This window comes from Pezoporus flaviventris, unplaced genomic scaffold (assembly GCF_033815535.1).
Source record: "Pezoporus flaviventris isolate CSIRO_AGI_PZ_B2104156 unplaced genomic scaffold, CSIRO_AGI_Pfla_v1 ptg000031l, whole genome shotgun sequence".
Taxonomy (NCBI): domain Eukaryota; kingdom Metazoa; phylum Chordata; class Aves; order Psittaciformes; family Psittacidae; genus Pezoporus; species Pezoporus flaviventris.
In genome coordinates, this window is record NW_026892579.1 from 49,070,011 (window position 1) to 49,086,477 (window position 16,467).

General features: G+C 43.7%; 1 protein-coding gene across 2 annotated transcripts in view; it reads left to right on the forward strand.

Annotated features, from left to right (window-relative positions):
• Window positions 1-8,676: 8,676 nt before the first annotated feature.
• The window catches only part of EVA1A (eva-1 homolog A, regulator of programmed cell death), a 203,721-nt gene continuing 195,930 nt past the window's right edge, over window positions 8,677-16,467 (forward strand). For both annotated transcript variants that reach the window (XM_061460925.1, XM_061460926.1), the window contains exon 1: window positions 8,677-8,956. In XM_061460925.1, coding sequence (XP_061316909.1) covers window positions 8,857-8,956 — 100 coding nt within the window. In that variant the 5' untranslated portion in view covers window positions 8,677-8,856. The remainder of the gene's footprint in view (window positions 8,957-16,467) is intronic.

The following is a 16,467-nucleotide window of genomic DNA, read 5'->3' on the forward strand; positions in this document are numbered from 1 at the left end:
CCTTTTCATTATTTATTTATTTATTTAAGAGGCACTCTTATTATTTGTTCCCTTATGCAGTGAATTCTTGGGTCCTCTTGAGTCCTGTGTGGGTTCAGATGCCAACAGGTGTCTGTGTCCCTGAGTTTCTATAGTTTAAGTGATGGAGGGTGACTTTCTGGAGCCATCTTACAGAAAGGTCCACCAGAAACGTCATCAGACAGAGAACTCATTGACCACTCCAGGCAGCATCTTCAGTACTTACATCAAACTGAAAGACAGCTCTTAGGTTGAGAGCATTTACCTCATTCCAGAAATTGGAGGTACTGTCCTTCAGAAACAATTTGGAACATCTTGAAAACCTAAAGAGACCACTGAGCTGAATGTCCCCGTCTTGTTTCCTGAGATGCTAAATAAAAAATGAGGGGAAAAAAAAAAAAAAAAAGAAATAAATCCCATTGATCTTGAAAGGCAAATGTAATCTAAAGACTGATGGGTGAACTCCCAGGTACCTTTACATTTCAAAGTCAATATTTGTTCTTTCTCCATTTATAACCCCATTACTCTGTCTAAGTGGGCAGGAGATTTCAGAAGGGGATCATTTGTTCTTGATTAATGCATTAATGCTAGTAGTTTATCATAGTAAATTATACCTATTATCGCAACCTCCTCATGCAGGAGAAAAGGCAAGATAAAAAATTATGATCAAATTGCTCAAAGTCACAGCTTCTCATTGTTTTAAACAAATCAATCCAACTTCTATACTTCATTACTATATGAACAGGGGCTAAACTGTGGAGAAAATGAGATCCAATATACTTTGCTTTGGAAAAATGTTTTAGAAATCATAACCTTGTTTTCCACTACACTGCTTCAACTGCATGCAGTATTATCACATGAAGATAGGTGGGAGAGAAACTGCCGCTTTATTTTATACCTGGTATATCTAATCCAGCTTCCCCTGGATTCACAGCAAGGCTTTCACCTGAGAACTGGGCTTTGAGTCTCTGCCTCCTCTTCAACAGAAACAGCAGCATCTATGGACACTGGCTTTCTAAGCCAGCTGAAGAAGCCCTCAACTCTTCTAAGTACTCATAACACCATTTGTAGCAATCTTCTTTTGGCAAAAAGCAAACTGTCTTATATCAGCAGTTAGGACTGGGACTCCTTTTAATGAACTCAGCTGATCTTCCTTTAATGTCAGAAGGTACATTTTGCAGAAGGAGGCTCATGTGGAGGCTAGCTAGTGTGAGCTGAAAAGAAATTATTTTACCTGTCACTGCAGGGAAGAAGGTGGTTTGGCTAGTTACGTACATACAAGATGGGGCTTGCAAGAGAAGCAAGAAATTACAGCAATGTTGTAATAAATAGAAAATATTCTCCATGGGCAACAGCATCTCAGCTTGAGAGTGACTAGGGAAGGGCTGTGCATGTAATAGCACCCAGGGGATAACTGGTGGAGAGAGCAGAGAACAAGCACCAGGGTGTTGGACAGGGGAAGGCTGGGGAAGGTGTTGCTGGCTTGTCAATCTATTGCGAATTACAGGTCCAGCAAAAATGGAAAACGTGTTGGAAGCTGGATGGGCTTTAGTCCCTTTTTATCTCAGCTGAGGTGTTTCTGAGGCAAGTTATTTGTGTATAGAAATGCCACATTTCATATCAGTCTTATGCAGTTCCCTGTTGATTGCAGCCACTAAGCTTATGATTAACGTACACACACAGCTCTGCATGTAATGCTGCTGCCAGTCCAGGCAGTGTCTAGCGGTGTGAACGCAGACATCTGCAAAGTTCTTGTAAGCCACTGTACAGTCTCCTTCCTTCCTCTGAATTCTTAGTAGCTGGTCCAGTAAGGAATGTTACTGCATTAGGTGTCATGGATGCGTCTCCAAGCCAGGTGCCCAGAGACAGTAAATTCAGTAGAGTATGAGCTTTCTGCAGTGGGAAGTGTCTCTTGCCCAAGAAGCAAGTTAGCTGGAGTTCCTAATGCTAGTGTTGTGGCTATAGAGTGCAAAGGTTTGAATGGCTTGAACTTCAATGCCATTGTAAGTTCCTTAAGCTGCTTTCAATTACATAGTCCAGCACTGTCTGCAATGCCTAGCACACCTGGACTTTGTCACTGGACAGTCTCTTGAGACTGTTGTAAAACAAATAACAGGTGATATTATTGTCCTGATACTTAAATGCATGTGGAAGCATACAGTTATTCTTGAAACAGTCCTTTCAAATAGAAAAGATTAAAAAAAAAAGAAAAGAAACTGTATTTTTATGCACACGTGAAAGGAGAATGTAAACCTGTTCTTTCTACAAATGGCAGACCTAGTCTACTGTTGAATTTGCACTGATGCAAATTTTACCCATTCAGCAGAAAGGCATTTCCTCTGATTCCCTTTGATTTCTTACCAGTCTGTGATCTGTGAGCCAGAGGTTTGTGTGTGATTTGCTGTCTGTACAAAGCTGAGGAAACACCCCGTGCCCCTAGGCAGTGATATGCCTGAGGTGAAAGCTGATCTGTCCAAGTCATGCTGGAAAGAGATTTGCTGACTTTTTCAGCTTTGCCATCCGTTAGACCAGTCCTTTGATAAAGAGAATATTAAAAAGGGTTAAGCTTCAGTGAAATCACTTTCCTGCAATCTAGAATTGTTCAAATGCATCCCAGAGGTGAGGATGGGAGGGATTTAGGGAATGCATTGTTGGTTCACTCTCACAGGAGAAGGCAGCTCTGGCCCTGAGCTACGGAAGCCAGCAAGGTTTTTTTCATTGACTTCACCAGCTTGAACTTGAGTGCATTCTGTGCTAAACACCCTATAGGAACGGTCTGTTCTAATAACCTCTGTAGCAGGGCAGGTAGAAGCCTAGGCTGTATGTAGCTGTCCTGGAGTCTGGAGGTGGTCTGCAGGATGCACTCTCATTCATGGGCATCTGTAATCAGGCTTGCCTGGGAAGCAAGATGGAGAAGACAGTAACAGTCTGACCTCCGTCCTGGGTTATTTATTCAGTTCTTAGCCCATGCCACTGTGTCTTCACCATGACTATTAAGAACTTCTGAAACACTGGTGGGTCTTTTTGCACACATCATCTGGCAGTGTTCATGCTATCAAACTCCAAAGCCGGATTCCTTCCTGCCTGTTGGGAATGGTCAAAGCTCCTGCTGACTCCCAAGCCATGCTCAGGAACTGTCTGGATGGACAGTTGGTAGGGAAACATGAAATTAAAAGGGAAAAATATAGTGGAGATCAAGATTAAAAGGGGTCTGTAACCTGAAGTGACTCTCGCCTGTGTAGCAGCAGAATGGAGACAATTCTCCCTTGGTTACCATAGGTGAGATAATAGAAAGCACACACTACTTCTCACATTGAACAAGCTGGGATGTCTCTGCTCTTCAAAGCAAAGACCATCTAGGTCAGGTGTAAAATTCATCCTCTTATCTAACAAGCATTCCCAGAGAGTTATAGATATAAAAAAGGAAAGATATCACTGGCAAAAAAAATAATGCCAGTACATACTATCATCCAATTGACAGAGAAATCTTTCCAGGAAGACTGTTAGGAGAGAGCAAATGAGTCAGGTCAAGTGGGAGAATAGTTTCACATTACAGATGTAAAAAGACAGTATGCCTGCATAGCAAAAAAGTCTCAAGGAGCAACATCCAAACAAGCAGGACAGATAAAGCACATGGGAAAGGAAGGATCTAATTCACAGCTGAGGAACTCTGATCCTTGAAATCCTTGTCTCTTGAAATTCTTATGTTATTCACAGTGGAGTACAAAGATGAAGTATAAAGGTTAATCCAAATCCCTGTAGTTTTAGTACTGTAATTAACCCAAGAGCATCGTGTGCACAAGGCACCAGCTAAACCCAATCAGATATACTGGTTCCAGATAAAGCACCAGACTGTAGAGTATCCTCTAACACAGAGCATGCCATCACTATACTAAGGAGAATGCCAGCTGAGAGAGGTTTCAACACCAATTACTTAGTGCAGACATGAGGAGAAAGTTTTCAGCTTTGTTATGGATCACTCTGTAGTTTCCAAATATTTTAGTTTTGACATTTTTGCTCATTGGAGGATTTTGCATCACTCTGTACAACATCTCCCAGTCTTCTAGTGAGATAAGTGCGTCACTTGGGGCCTTTGCTCTACACAGAAGTATGTTAAAGCAATACCCCCACTCCAAACCTGTCCCAGTATGAAGCAGAGTCCTCCTGGTTTTATGTTTGTTGTGTAAACTGGGGTGATTGAGTGACACAAAATGTGAAAACTTCAAAGGCGTATCAGTCTGAATATTCTGCACAGCTGTTGTGTAACATTGAATATGGAGACAGGGGAAGATCTTACTTGTGAGCTACTTGGTGTTGTATTGCAAAAATGCATTATGAGAAGTTCTGTGCCTTCAAATTTATGAAAGCAAATAGGGTTTATTTCTATGGGTAAACCCATCTGTTTCCATAAGGCACTCCCAGGGGAAAGAGTAAAAAAACCGAAACAGAACAAAAAGCTGTACTATGCTGGGAAGCTTTGCTATTTTATGTTTGCAGGCCTGTCCACCCAGTTTAGGTGGATTTCAATAGGTCTAAATGCATATATACTTTGTCATTAATTTACATTCATTTACAAGGAAGCAATGTGGCCAAATGAAAGAGCTCTAACTGAACTTAAAACTTAAAAGTATTTAATCTTTTCACATCTCTGACAGTTCCTCCTGGCTGATCTTGAAAAAGTAGTGACCTCAAACATACGACTGAGCTTTGTCCGTATGTGAAATGGAAGAATGCAAGAATGCAATGGAGGTCTTTTGGAGAGTGCTTTGAGATCTTACAGAAAACACAGTAAGAAGTAAGTAATGTTACTAAGATTTAGAAAACAAGACTAGTTCTAGCACACTCGTAGAAATAAACCTGCTTGTGACTGTGTAAACAAACACAGCTTCAAACCTACATATGGTTCTCTAGCTGAAACCTAATCCTGGTACGGCTCTTCTGCTGACGAGCTCTTCTTCAAGCTGTTGATGGTTTAGTCAGCAAAGCAGACACTAGTGGTGCAGGGTCAGAGACAAACAGGAAAGCATTACAGCAAATCAGCCCTAAAAGGAAGCAAGATCAGCACATACGGCGTTAAACTGGGAGTCATCCTAACTCAGTCCATTCCTGATTACCATTTATAAACTGCGTGATGTTGGGGTGACAAAATTGAATGACAGATTGCTTCACTGCTCACTCAGTGCCTCAGCTTCCCCAGTTGCAGTTGTACTTAACTGCTTTTAAAGCACTTTGGTAATCTGCATGCATGTTTCAGAATTACAGGTTTATGTGTAGCAGGAGAAGGAAAGAAGGAAAAGAGAGGAGTATGAAGGAGAAAGAACATGCAATTAAATATCATAGTGAAAAAGGAGGAGTGAGGTACAGTTTTTAAGCATCCTGGACTAAAGCTACACTGTGATTCAGGTGCCTAACTCATAGGTTAGCTTTGGCTGGAGAAGTACCCCAGGAGGTGGGACTGGTTTGTGTGCCTGTTACTGGTTACTGCAGGGGAAGCTGAGAGGTGCTGATCTCAAGCCTAGGCTCTGTGTACATAACTAGATGCTATGGATGTATTTGCTTCTTAAGCTGGACATGTAGACCCTGTGTGCTTTTTGCCATGATCAGAAAGGTATTAAAACCCAGTTCAAACACAAGACTCTGGATGTTCCAGAGGGAAGAAGTGTTTTTAAGTACACCCAAATGCTGTGTCTAAAAAAAAAAAAAAAAAAGAAGAAGAAAAATCAATCATTGTCCATAGTTAACTGAACATCATCAGTACTGGCTTGTACCTCCTTGTGGGTGGCTCTGGGGACAAGGGATCCAAGAAATTGTATATAGTCATATGCATTATTACATATCCCCAGCAGATATATATGAAGGCATGGCTGGATTTCAAGGGCTGTTACTCCTGAAAATAAAGATCCATATTGGTGTCCCCTTGATTCATGTTTACCCCATGAGACTGCCTATGGCAGAAAAACCATCCTTTGTCTGTTGTGCAGTTGGGACAGGTGGCCTCTTTCTGTTTGAAAAACACAGCTGATGTTCCCACAAGCTGTAAGGAATAAGGGCATTATGGAGATGGGCTTTAACTGATTTGTCTGCTTCTCAAAGGCTGATGCATATGTATTTATTTGTTTATTTATCAAGAGCTGCTTTCTGCTTTGTTTTTGGAAGGCATCTTTACAAATTTGCTTAAAAACAAAGCCCTCATGTGACACTCATGTAAACTTCCTCCCCACTGGTTTGACTTTATTAACAATAACCTAAAGGACTGCTCGAGTACACTTCCCATGTTTAGCCTTAAACCCTTTGCCACCAGAGTTTTTTTTCTTCCTGGTATACTGAAACAGCCAAACCTAATTAGTCTTTAATCAGCAAAATCAACACCTGCTGACAGGGTGGACTCTTTTCAGCAAATAGTGCTTCTCTTTTCCAGAGGACTGATACATTTCCAAGGCCCCTATTGTTTCTTTGTCCTGCTGATAAGCAGTTTTGGCTGATAATCTGGTAATGGGTATGATTATCTCATGCCTATAAGGCAAGAGTGGTGAATCTTCCCTTTGGCAAGGGCAGCGGAACTAGGTGAGACAAATATGTAGATGCTAGGAAGCCGTTGTCTTGTTCTTTTCTCTAAAACTTTGGTCAACTCTGGAAAGCATGGGTCAAAGAAGTCTGTCGTGTAGGATTAAAGTCTCAGGTGAAATAAAGAGTAAGGCAGTCTGTAGAAGTTCCTGGTTTTCGATCTTGCTTAAGCAGCCCTCTGAGAAAAGGTAAAGTGGCAGGATTGTCTGCAGATAGGAGGGACTGTGTCTATACAGGACCTTGGGGTATGTCTGTGCTGCCAGGTCATCCCAGAGCCAACACAGTCCTTGAGGTGACTTAGCTGCACCTGTGCTGTGGATCCTCAGCGTGTGAAGAGCTGTTTGTGAGAAGGAGGGTTGCTTAGATGCAATTCAGGCCAGATCAACCTCTGCTTCATGTGGTCTGGGCAGACAGATCATGGAAGGGATTCAAGCCCAACCTCAAGATTTCCCACACTACCCTTATCGTCACTGTGGCTGATTGGAGCTTGAGCAAGTGGCAATATGGCCAGAAAGCAAATGGGGCTGTAAGACTTACAGGTCCCTTTGAGGGGGAGCACACAGATCACCCCAGGACAGATTTCTGGTAGAAACAGTGGCTGTACTATTCATGGCAGCACTCTTGAAAATGTCTTTCATGTGTAACCTGACAGCCAGCCTGATTTTTGTCTGAGAACAGCTGAAACATTGTTAGAAATTTCAGCACAAGAAATTCTTTACAAGTGCACTCTGCTCTGAAAAAGAAACAACCCAGCCCTTTGGGTTAAAGTCTTTTACATTTATTTTCAGCAGTAAGGTGAATGTTCTTTGCAAGTTTCACTTAATTCTGTGTGAATGAACAGGACAGAGCAGTAAAAACCAGTTGTGGCATTTGTTGGATGTTCCCACCTGGGTTATTTTTGCTGGATAGAAGATGCAGCTGTGTTCAGCAGCTGTGCATGTGCCTGGTTCCATCTCCACTTCTCTGACAGCCACACACAGTGTTGCTCCATAGGTTTGTGTATCTGTATACACAGGCTGCTAAGTGGCTGGTGTTGGCTTTGATGAAAACTTAGATGAAAGCTATCTCCCGCTCTCTGCACTGACAACCTCTATTGTAGCCTAGATATGTTGGTTATGTACATTATCTATATCCAAACCTATGCCTGAGCTGTGGTTCATGCTGATGACCAATGCCCAGGATCTCCTTCCTGGGACAACGTATGCAGGGAGAACAGGGTCCACTAGTCCTGCCCACCTGTGTGGTGGACTGTCCTCAGCTCAGTCCTTCCAGGTTAGCATGGCTGACTTGATGCTGCCGGGATATGGATGAAGATCAGGCAGCATCAAGTAACAGGTAAGATGGAGTTTTCCTTTAACTCTGCAGAGTGAGCAGTGCTTGTGTTAACAGCTAAATGCATGCTAGCTGCAGGTTAAAGTAATTGCTACAGAAGGAGACCGGTCTGCTGCATCTGAACACCACAGATTAAGATCTGCCTGAAAATCCTCATGCAGTCTGATGGAGGGGAGAGGGGTCCAGTGGGATAGAGGGAGGCTGGCATGGCTGGCTGCTGCCAAAAGGAAGGAGGATTTTGGATATGTGGGCTGACACCAGTCCCATCCTGCAATGAGGAGGGTTTGATCCCTTGGCCTGTGCAAAGTCTCCTCCACTGCAGGATCACTTTCAACAGTGGGCACAGCTGAAGAGTTGTCCTGTCACCAGCCTGTCAGGACACCACTGCTCACACCAATTTCAGCAGCAGCCACAAATATCCATCACTCCAAAAATCCTTGTGAATCCAGGCACTTTGTTTTGGGCTGCCTTCTTTGAAAATACTGCCCATCCTTCTGTCTGTCTGTCTGTCTGCACTAGGCAGACAAGATCCCTGGTATCTAAACCCACAGCAGCCGGGCTTCTCCAAACAATCTTCCCCACAAAACCCCCCAAGATTCTCCCCCCTGACAGTTTGCGGTGCTGCTGCTGGACAGCTGCACGGTAACAGTCTGCAGCAAATTTGGGGGAAGCGATGGCTTTTAGGACCCTGGGACCTCCGCCAAGCCTCAGGTAGGTCTGGCTCATTCGTCAGCCTCCCTCAGCCGGGATTCATTCACTCCCAGGGATGTGTGTGTGTGAATGTGTGTGTGTGAATGTGTGTGTGTGCTGAGCGCTTTTCCTTCCCCGCTGCTTCCAAGCGATGGGACTAACGCTGTTCTCCGGGCAATGAGGAGTACTAGATTGGGACGGAAAGCACTTTCTTTTTCTCCGGAAGAAAACAAGCGTTGAGGATACTTAAGGATGTGCTGCTCAGATGTGTCTCCCACCTCCACCTTCCTCATAGGACTCATGTGCTTGACAGCTTTCAGCAGCTTTGCAAAGACTTCTGCAGACTTCTCAGGTAGGGGAGAAGCGCTGATCCTTTTGTACACTGGACGGCTGCTTATGGGTGAGAGCTCTTATTACAGTGTTCAGGAGCAGCTCAGGGGAAGTAAATGTGAGCAGATCTGGGGGAGTTAAGTGGGGAGTAATTTTAGTCTTTTAAAAATAAGCTGATGAAAAGCATGTTCTGTAAGAGGATGTTGGGTTTATTAAAAGCCTTTCTCAATAACCCTTCACAAAACGGTTTCAGCAGAGTTAGTCCGAGCAACTTTGGGAACAAGGAAGTGTTACCTTGTGTAAGTTTGTTGCAGGTTTTGTGCTGTGTTCTTTGTGGAGTGAAAAGAGATAGGTAGGAGACTGCGGAACTCTAGGATATAAATTATAGCTAACGTAGCAAGACCCAATTGTTTTATAGGGGATCCCTCCTCTTAACGTAAGGCTTCTGATTGTTGCAAAAGCCTCCTGAACTAAAGATGTTACATACACAGAATTAATTATATTGAGCCTCTTTACTTAAGCCAGGAGAAGTGTGTCATTTCTAAATAATTTCTGAATCTCAGACTGTTTACAGCAGTTGTTTTGAGTTGTGTGAAGCAAGTAAATACACAGCACTTTGAAAGTATGAAGTGCCATAGAAGTTTTGTAACTACATACAGCTGTGTAAGTCACTTTAAAATTACGTTTCTCGTTTTGTTGTTGTTTTTTTTTTTTTTCCTGTGCGTATGCATGTGGATCAGAGAATGTAACAGATCTCATTTTACTGTTAATCAGGGTTGATTAGTTTGCTGGGAAATGCCTAGTCAGAATCACTTTGCTTTTGGGATATCAGTTCTAATTTGGGGTCTAAGACTAGTGTGAAGAACGAGCCTGGCATGTTTTTTAGGGGTGTGTTTCAAAACTCTTGTAGTGGATAAGAGTTTCCAGTTATAGCTTGCTGATGAAAAAGTGCCATTTGCAAGAGCTGAATCTCACCGGTCTTGGGATTCAACACGTTAGAACCCTGCTGCTCTGTGCCTGGGAGTGCCTGTGTTCCCCGCAAGAGATTTGTGTTAGAAAGGAGGAGCTTGTGGTGAAGCTGGGGGAGAGTATATACAGTAGACTAAAGTCTTAATGTAAATTGAAAGGGTCTGGCTTGCTTGTGATTCAGTCTCCTTTGGAGACAGATCAGTCCCAGGTACTGCCATTCAAGGCAGATATGCCTCTGAATGGAAAGGGCTGAGGAATCGCCCTGTTTGTTTCTAGAGGTTTTTTTTAATCTCTTTTTGGCAATGAGCTTTCTCTGTTCTCCTCCTTATACAGAAGGGGTGAATGGAGTAGATATGACAGGAGCTAAAGCTTCAATAGGGAAAATACTGGTCCTTCTGAAATACAGCTAAAATTTATCTATAATCTGGCTATCAGCCAGCCCAGATTGCTAAGCATTAAAATGTGCAAGTGTCCTAGAGTAAGGGTACTTTGTATTGTGTGTATACAACATAGCCAGAGAAGTGGAAATAAATTGATAAACTTTGTGATGCTGGCAGTTGGGGTGGGCAGATGTTGTCCTCTTAAAAAAATTAGTAAGAAGGTTGCTGATAACAAAATCATGTTTTCTGCAACATCTGACTGTACTGTCACACTCTGGGAGAAGGGGGGTGGTTTAAAACCCTTGTGTATGTGCATGGCAAGGCTGAACTCTGAAGCAGGGTCTGTAATCCCAACAGCACAACCTCCCATGAGTTTTCACAACTGTAGAAATCTTCTTCCAGATCCAAGCTATGTTTTCTGAAAGCAGGCTTGACAAATGTCCCTGGTCTGGTTGGACTGACTGTACCTTGCAAGACAGGAAACATGGTTTGTTACAGGAAAAAGCTGCACCCAGTGTGTAGCCAGTTGTGTAGTAACTCAAATATGGTTTTGTTAAGTTCAGGAACTGGATAGCCACAAGATGAAGCATCCCCTATAGGTTTTGCAAAGATTCCATTTGTCTCCTCCGAATCCTCAAGGGCATGCACCACGTGCCTCTGAAAGAGCAGTGGTCTAGATAACACTTCCTACATGAAGGAGCACCTTGTTTGTTACTGCCACCCCTATATGTGAACATCAGCTGGCATGATGAATAGAAGGAGAGTAACCTTTTTGTTTGTTGTACAGCCTTTGACTGTAATGGTTTCTGGCCACATATACTTTTTCTGCACTTCAGGATGTTCTGGGTTCTTCTCTGGTGTGGCTGGAATTGAGCAGGTGAACATCTCTGGGGAAGCCTTATAGCTTTACCATATACCATCCCACCTAGAGGTGATGCATCCAACACATAAATTGTCTGCATTCCAGTGAGATGAAAGGATTTGTATTGGTTATTGCTGCTGAGGAATGCAAGGCTTGCTGTGATCCCCTAGAGGTTTCTGTAGCAGTTTCACTGCTGCCTACATGCTGCACGGAGATGAGACAGCTCATTGGGATGTAAGGGCTTTTCCAGGCTGCACATAGCAGTACTGTCTAGAGAAAACAGCTGATGCTTTTTGGAGAAGAATGTTTGGGTTTTTTTAAACTCAATCCTGTAGACCTTTGTTTAGCAACAAAGCTTCTCTGCCTTCTCAGCTTGCTTCATCTTGGCACTACCAGGGAGGTGCTGCTTTCAGTAATAGGTCATGGCCTTTTCATGGTGGGCCAGGCAGAGTGAATTGATCCAGCCCTGGAAAGAGACAGCTTAGGAATGGCCAGTGAGCTCTAATCAGATCACAAGAAGCACTGATCCAACTTCCACACTGCAGCTATGCAGTAGGACTGGCTGAAAAACTTATCCAGAATTGCACACCTAGCCAGGTCCCACTGCTCCCAGTACTTTCCCACTGGCTGGCTTTCCAGAGTATGTGTCTCCTGGCTGCAGGAAGATTTCTTTTTCACATAGGCCATAAAAAGGCACCCTGAGGAGGTTCCCCGAAGTGTGGTGAACTGAGTCGGTCATGGGGAAGCCCAGGCAGAGCTAGTGAGAATCCCTGTTGTCTCTGCTCCCAGGCTTCTGAGCATATGGTCTCACACTGTGTCTCCATCCCTCCTGTCTGAACAGCTCAAATGCCACAGTGTTAACATGATGAGTGCATGTCCTGCTGGGGACTGGTGCAATCTGAGATGTAAGAATTAAAATTCCTTTTAAGTGAAGTATTTAAACTATGTGAAGAGTTTTGAAGTTGTTTTCTTTAATAGTTCTTTAAACATTGATGTTTGCAGGAGGATGAGAGAGTAGGAAGGGGGTCCTTGGGGAGAGAGAGTGGAGTTATCAGGCACTTTGCAGCCACTTCTTAAGAAGGCCTGGACTTTTTCTCTGTGGTTGCTTGTAGTATGGGCTCTTGATCTAATCTCATTCTGTGATCAGTTCTTAACCTCAGGACTGTTTGAAGGCTTAGGACCTAGTGTCTTGATGTGTCACATACCCCTTATGTTCAAGGTGACTTGAAGACTGTGATGAGGTGTGGGGAAAGAAGCTGGTCTTTTGAATCTCTGTGCTTTAACTATAAGCCCTTAATCTTAATCTGAGTCCCAGCAATGAACTCTCCAAAATTCTTGCTGGTTGATAAAAATTCACCTTTGTTTTAGCCCTTGTCTATTTGTGGTGGGAGCCCAAGACAAAGCAATGTCCTTGCCCTGCCAGAGAAGCTATGCGATAGCTCCTCTGTGTAGGGTTTGAGAGGCAGTGTTCCATGGCAGTGTGCAGAGCTTGATCTTTAGAAGGACTAGGTTAATGAAAATGGGGCCAGAATTAGTCTTTGGTACTATTTAAAATGCCTAGTCAAAAGCTTAGTCACCAGCTATTGCTCATATTCTGTGTGCTGTCTCTAGCTCAAGCCATGGGGTTCCTGCCCCTGAAGCTAAAAATCATGAAAACACATGTTGAATTCTACTCTGCCAGCCAAGGTGACCATTTAATTTCCAGCTGCATACCTGCATGTAATTAGGCTTATGTGATTATGATGCCATGCTCCAATTCTCTTAAATAATTTTCTCATTTGTTAGCTGATTTCAAGCATGTTGAACAGAAAGGTAGTGGCATCAGACCTATGTGATTGCTGTGAGTTTCATGTTAATGGAAACACACCCCTTCACTACTGCTATGGGGCAGGAAAGGTTGTGCTAAGAACTCAAATGTTTGTAAACATCAGAGAATCCACTGCAGGGACCTAAGCCAAAAAACTTAGTGTTTTAGGCATGGAAAGAGCTTTGATGGGATCTCCCACCTTTTCTGACACAGAAGAACCCAGCTGCAGGATGTAAAGCTGTAGGAATAACAGCTCCAGTTGTGCTCGTCCCTCTAGGCCTGCTTTAATATTTCTTTGCACTGTATTTGGCACAAGCTGGATGTGAGCAGCACTTTGCTTAAGGGAGCTGATCCGGCATGGAGCCAGAAGAATACTGATAATTCCCATTCACACCCTGCAGGTGAGCTCTGGGTAGCTTTTGGGACCTCTCCCTGGAGGCTCTACCTGGCATGAAAGCACGAGTAGTTTTTTTGTTTTGTTTTGCCGCTTTTTTCTATCTTTTCTCAAAAAATGGCAGGTTTCAAGTGAAAGCTGCTTTTGCCACCTCCCTGCTAATTGGCTCAGTGTGTTTGTTTGAGTTGATGAGGGCTGGAGTTGGGAGGGGAAAGGCATTTCTCCCTGATTGCATTTAATCAGTCCATAATAAAGGCAATTTGTTTGACAATTCCATTCACCAAATTATCACCAAAATCTACATGCTAACAGCTTCTGAATGGTTAACAGCCCTGAATGGGTGGATGGTGTCAAGGGGGATGGGGTTTTCCCTGTGTTGAAAGCTGCAGCCTGTGAAAGGGGGATTTTCAAGAGAGGCAGATGCAATTTTTTTCCAGTGACATGGTGTAACTCAGTAATGAAGTTTGAGCTTTTGACCCCAGGAGCAAACAGATATGCTGTAGACTTCCTTTAAAGACTGAACCAAACCCAGGCCACCTCCATACCTTCTCTTTGTGGAGGAGTCAGTGATGAGGTTGGATGGGCCTCAGGTTGCTGCTTGAAGAGGTCCTTGCCCCAGGCAATGTTTTCCTCCTCAGGTGGAGGTCATATCTGCCAACACATCCATCCCAGCTGTGTGGTGAGCTGAAGTTTGGGTTGCTAGGGGAGGTCTGTGTTGGGGTGGAGTTTTGCTTTTGCAGAGGTGACAAAATCCAAAGCCAGTTAAAAAGCACTGTTGGTCCCTTCTGGTAATGTTGTGGAGATGTGGCTGCCTGGTGAGCTATAGAGGATGGGTCTGGGGAGCTGAAGGGGATGGCTGAATCTAGCCACCGTGTCTGAGTGGTTCTAACAAGGGGGACGTGCATCGGCTTTGAGTCAGGTATGTCTGTCTGTCAGTGGGAAGCAGTCTAAAGACCCGAGAGAGCTGAGAGGTGTTGGAGGAGGAAATAAATAGGTGGGTTGTGTAAGGGTCTGCCAAGTAACCATTCTGCTGTTGGGAGAGGAGGAAAGGAAGCAGCGGTGCAGAAGCTGGGACTATTTTGGTGTTAATTTGCCAGCAGGGATGCAGCTTTGTGAGCATCAATATATCATATTAAGTAAAAGTATAATCATAGAATCACAGAATCCTAGGTTGGAGGGGACCTCTGAGGATCATCTGGCCCAAACTTTCTTGGCAAAGCATGACCTAGACTAGATGTCTCAGTACCCTCTCCGGATGAATCATTAAAGTGTCCAGTGTTGGGGAGTCCACCACTTCCCTGGGGAGATTATTTCAATGGCTGATTGTTCTCATGGCGAAAAATTTTGCTTTTGTCTCCAATCAGAATCTTCCAAAGAGTAACTTGTATCCATTACCCCTCACCTTTTTTTGTGACTCCTTGTAAAAAGGGAGATTCCATCTTCTCTGTAGCAAGTGTCTGCATTCCTGTCTTGAGGCCTGTCCCAGAAAACACCATGGATTTCCCAGCAGTTATGATAATGCTGTGAGGGAGAACTTGGCACTCCCTGACTCTTCAAATATTCAACATTTGCTTTCACTGACAGCTGAGGGGACCAAAGTGAGCTTCAGGAAGAGAAGCACATGTTTCCATCTCCCTCTGTTTGTTGTCCTGGGCTGTGACCAAGGTGCTGCAGGCCTGTAGAGACAGGAGGCATTGTCAGGGATGGATGGATGGGGTTGCTCTGTGTATCAGGTTGTCTTCTGAGGGGTCTGTGTGAAACTTCATGTAGGCAACAACTTCAGCCTCAAGAGCCATATGTCTGCATCTGGCTTGGGCCGTGTGGAAAGCTACTGTTGTAGCCATCAGAGCTGTCAGCAAGAGCAGAGACCTCAGGGGTCCCAGCATCTCTGTGATGATTGGCGGTGTTGATATAGTATCTACTAATTGCCGTGGCCCAGAAACTGATCCACTGATGAATAGATTTAACTTTCTAGTTTCTATTCCAAGACAGCATCCCAGTCCCTGTGGGGACCATTTGCAGCAACCACACTTTTTTTTTTTTAATTTGGTTGTTTTTTGTTGTTGTTTTCTTTTTGTGTTCTTGTCATTCCTTTTTATCCAGATACCCAAGACCCTCCTAGATTCAGTCTGTTTCTGTCTCTTGAAGGGCATGTGGCTGCCTGCAAGAATCAACCCAATGTGCTGCTCAAAGCAGTTCAAGACAGGTTTTGATCAGGTTGGTTTGGTGCAGTACTATAAGGTTCCTATGTCCTTGCCAGTGCTATGCCTCACTGATCCAGTATTGCTGTTTTCTGGGATTTTTGTGCTCTTTCCAAGAGAGAGGCGAGGGCCAGATTCTGCACAGCTGGGAGGCAACTTTGCTGGCTTGCCAAGAGCTTTGCAGGATGTGCAACAGCACATAAGTTAATCCCAACTCATTCTTGCTGATTAAATCTAATATTAAAGTAATAATTGTGAACATGTTTAAGAGAACTACTTAGATTACCTATTATTATTATTACTTGTTTATTTACTTAGCTGCTCCTTTTGCCTGAGGGAAGATGGTGAGTTGTGTTTCTCTCAGTCTGGGTTTGGACTGATCCAAATATGCCTGGCTTAGCTCATTAACTAAAGATATGAGCTCATTTGTAGTAAACAAAGTATGTATGTTTTCTCTTTTTGGGATGCTTAATGCTTGGCTGCCTGGAACCCACTGTGTGTCCTGTTACGTCAGAGAAATGATGGTTTGGCAGTTCTGGGTTGCACAGTAAAATATGTCTTGGATAAGACTCTTTGAATACACTGTGTGCTCTTGAAATGTGTTAGCAGATGCTGTGGTATCAGTGTTGATGGGTCTCCTTCTGATGCTAAAGCTTGCTGCACAATAATCATTGTTGAATCCATCTGGATCCTTGCATGAAGGTGGAGCAGTGTGTGGGAACTGCGGTTTGATCAAACTCTCTGAGTGGTCAGGTTTCAGATGTGTATTTGAATTAACAGATGGATGTAGCATTTTGCTGAAGAATTTGCAGTAGATGTTGTCGAAGTACTTTAGTTGTGATGGGCAGCGGAGGCCACATCCACCTGCTGGCAAAGCATCCCACATCCTTAACAACAGAGGAAGAAAGAGGTAAAAAAGA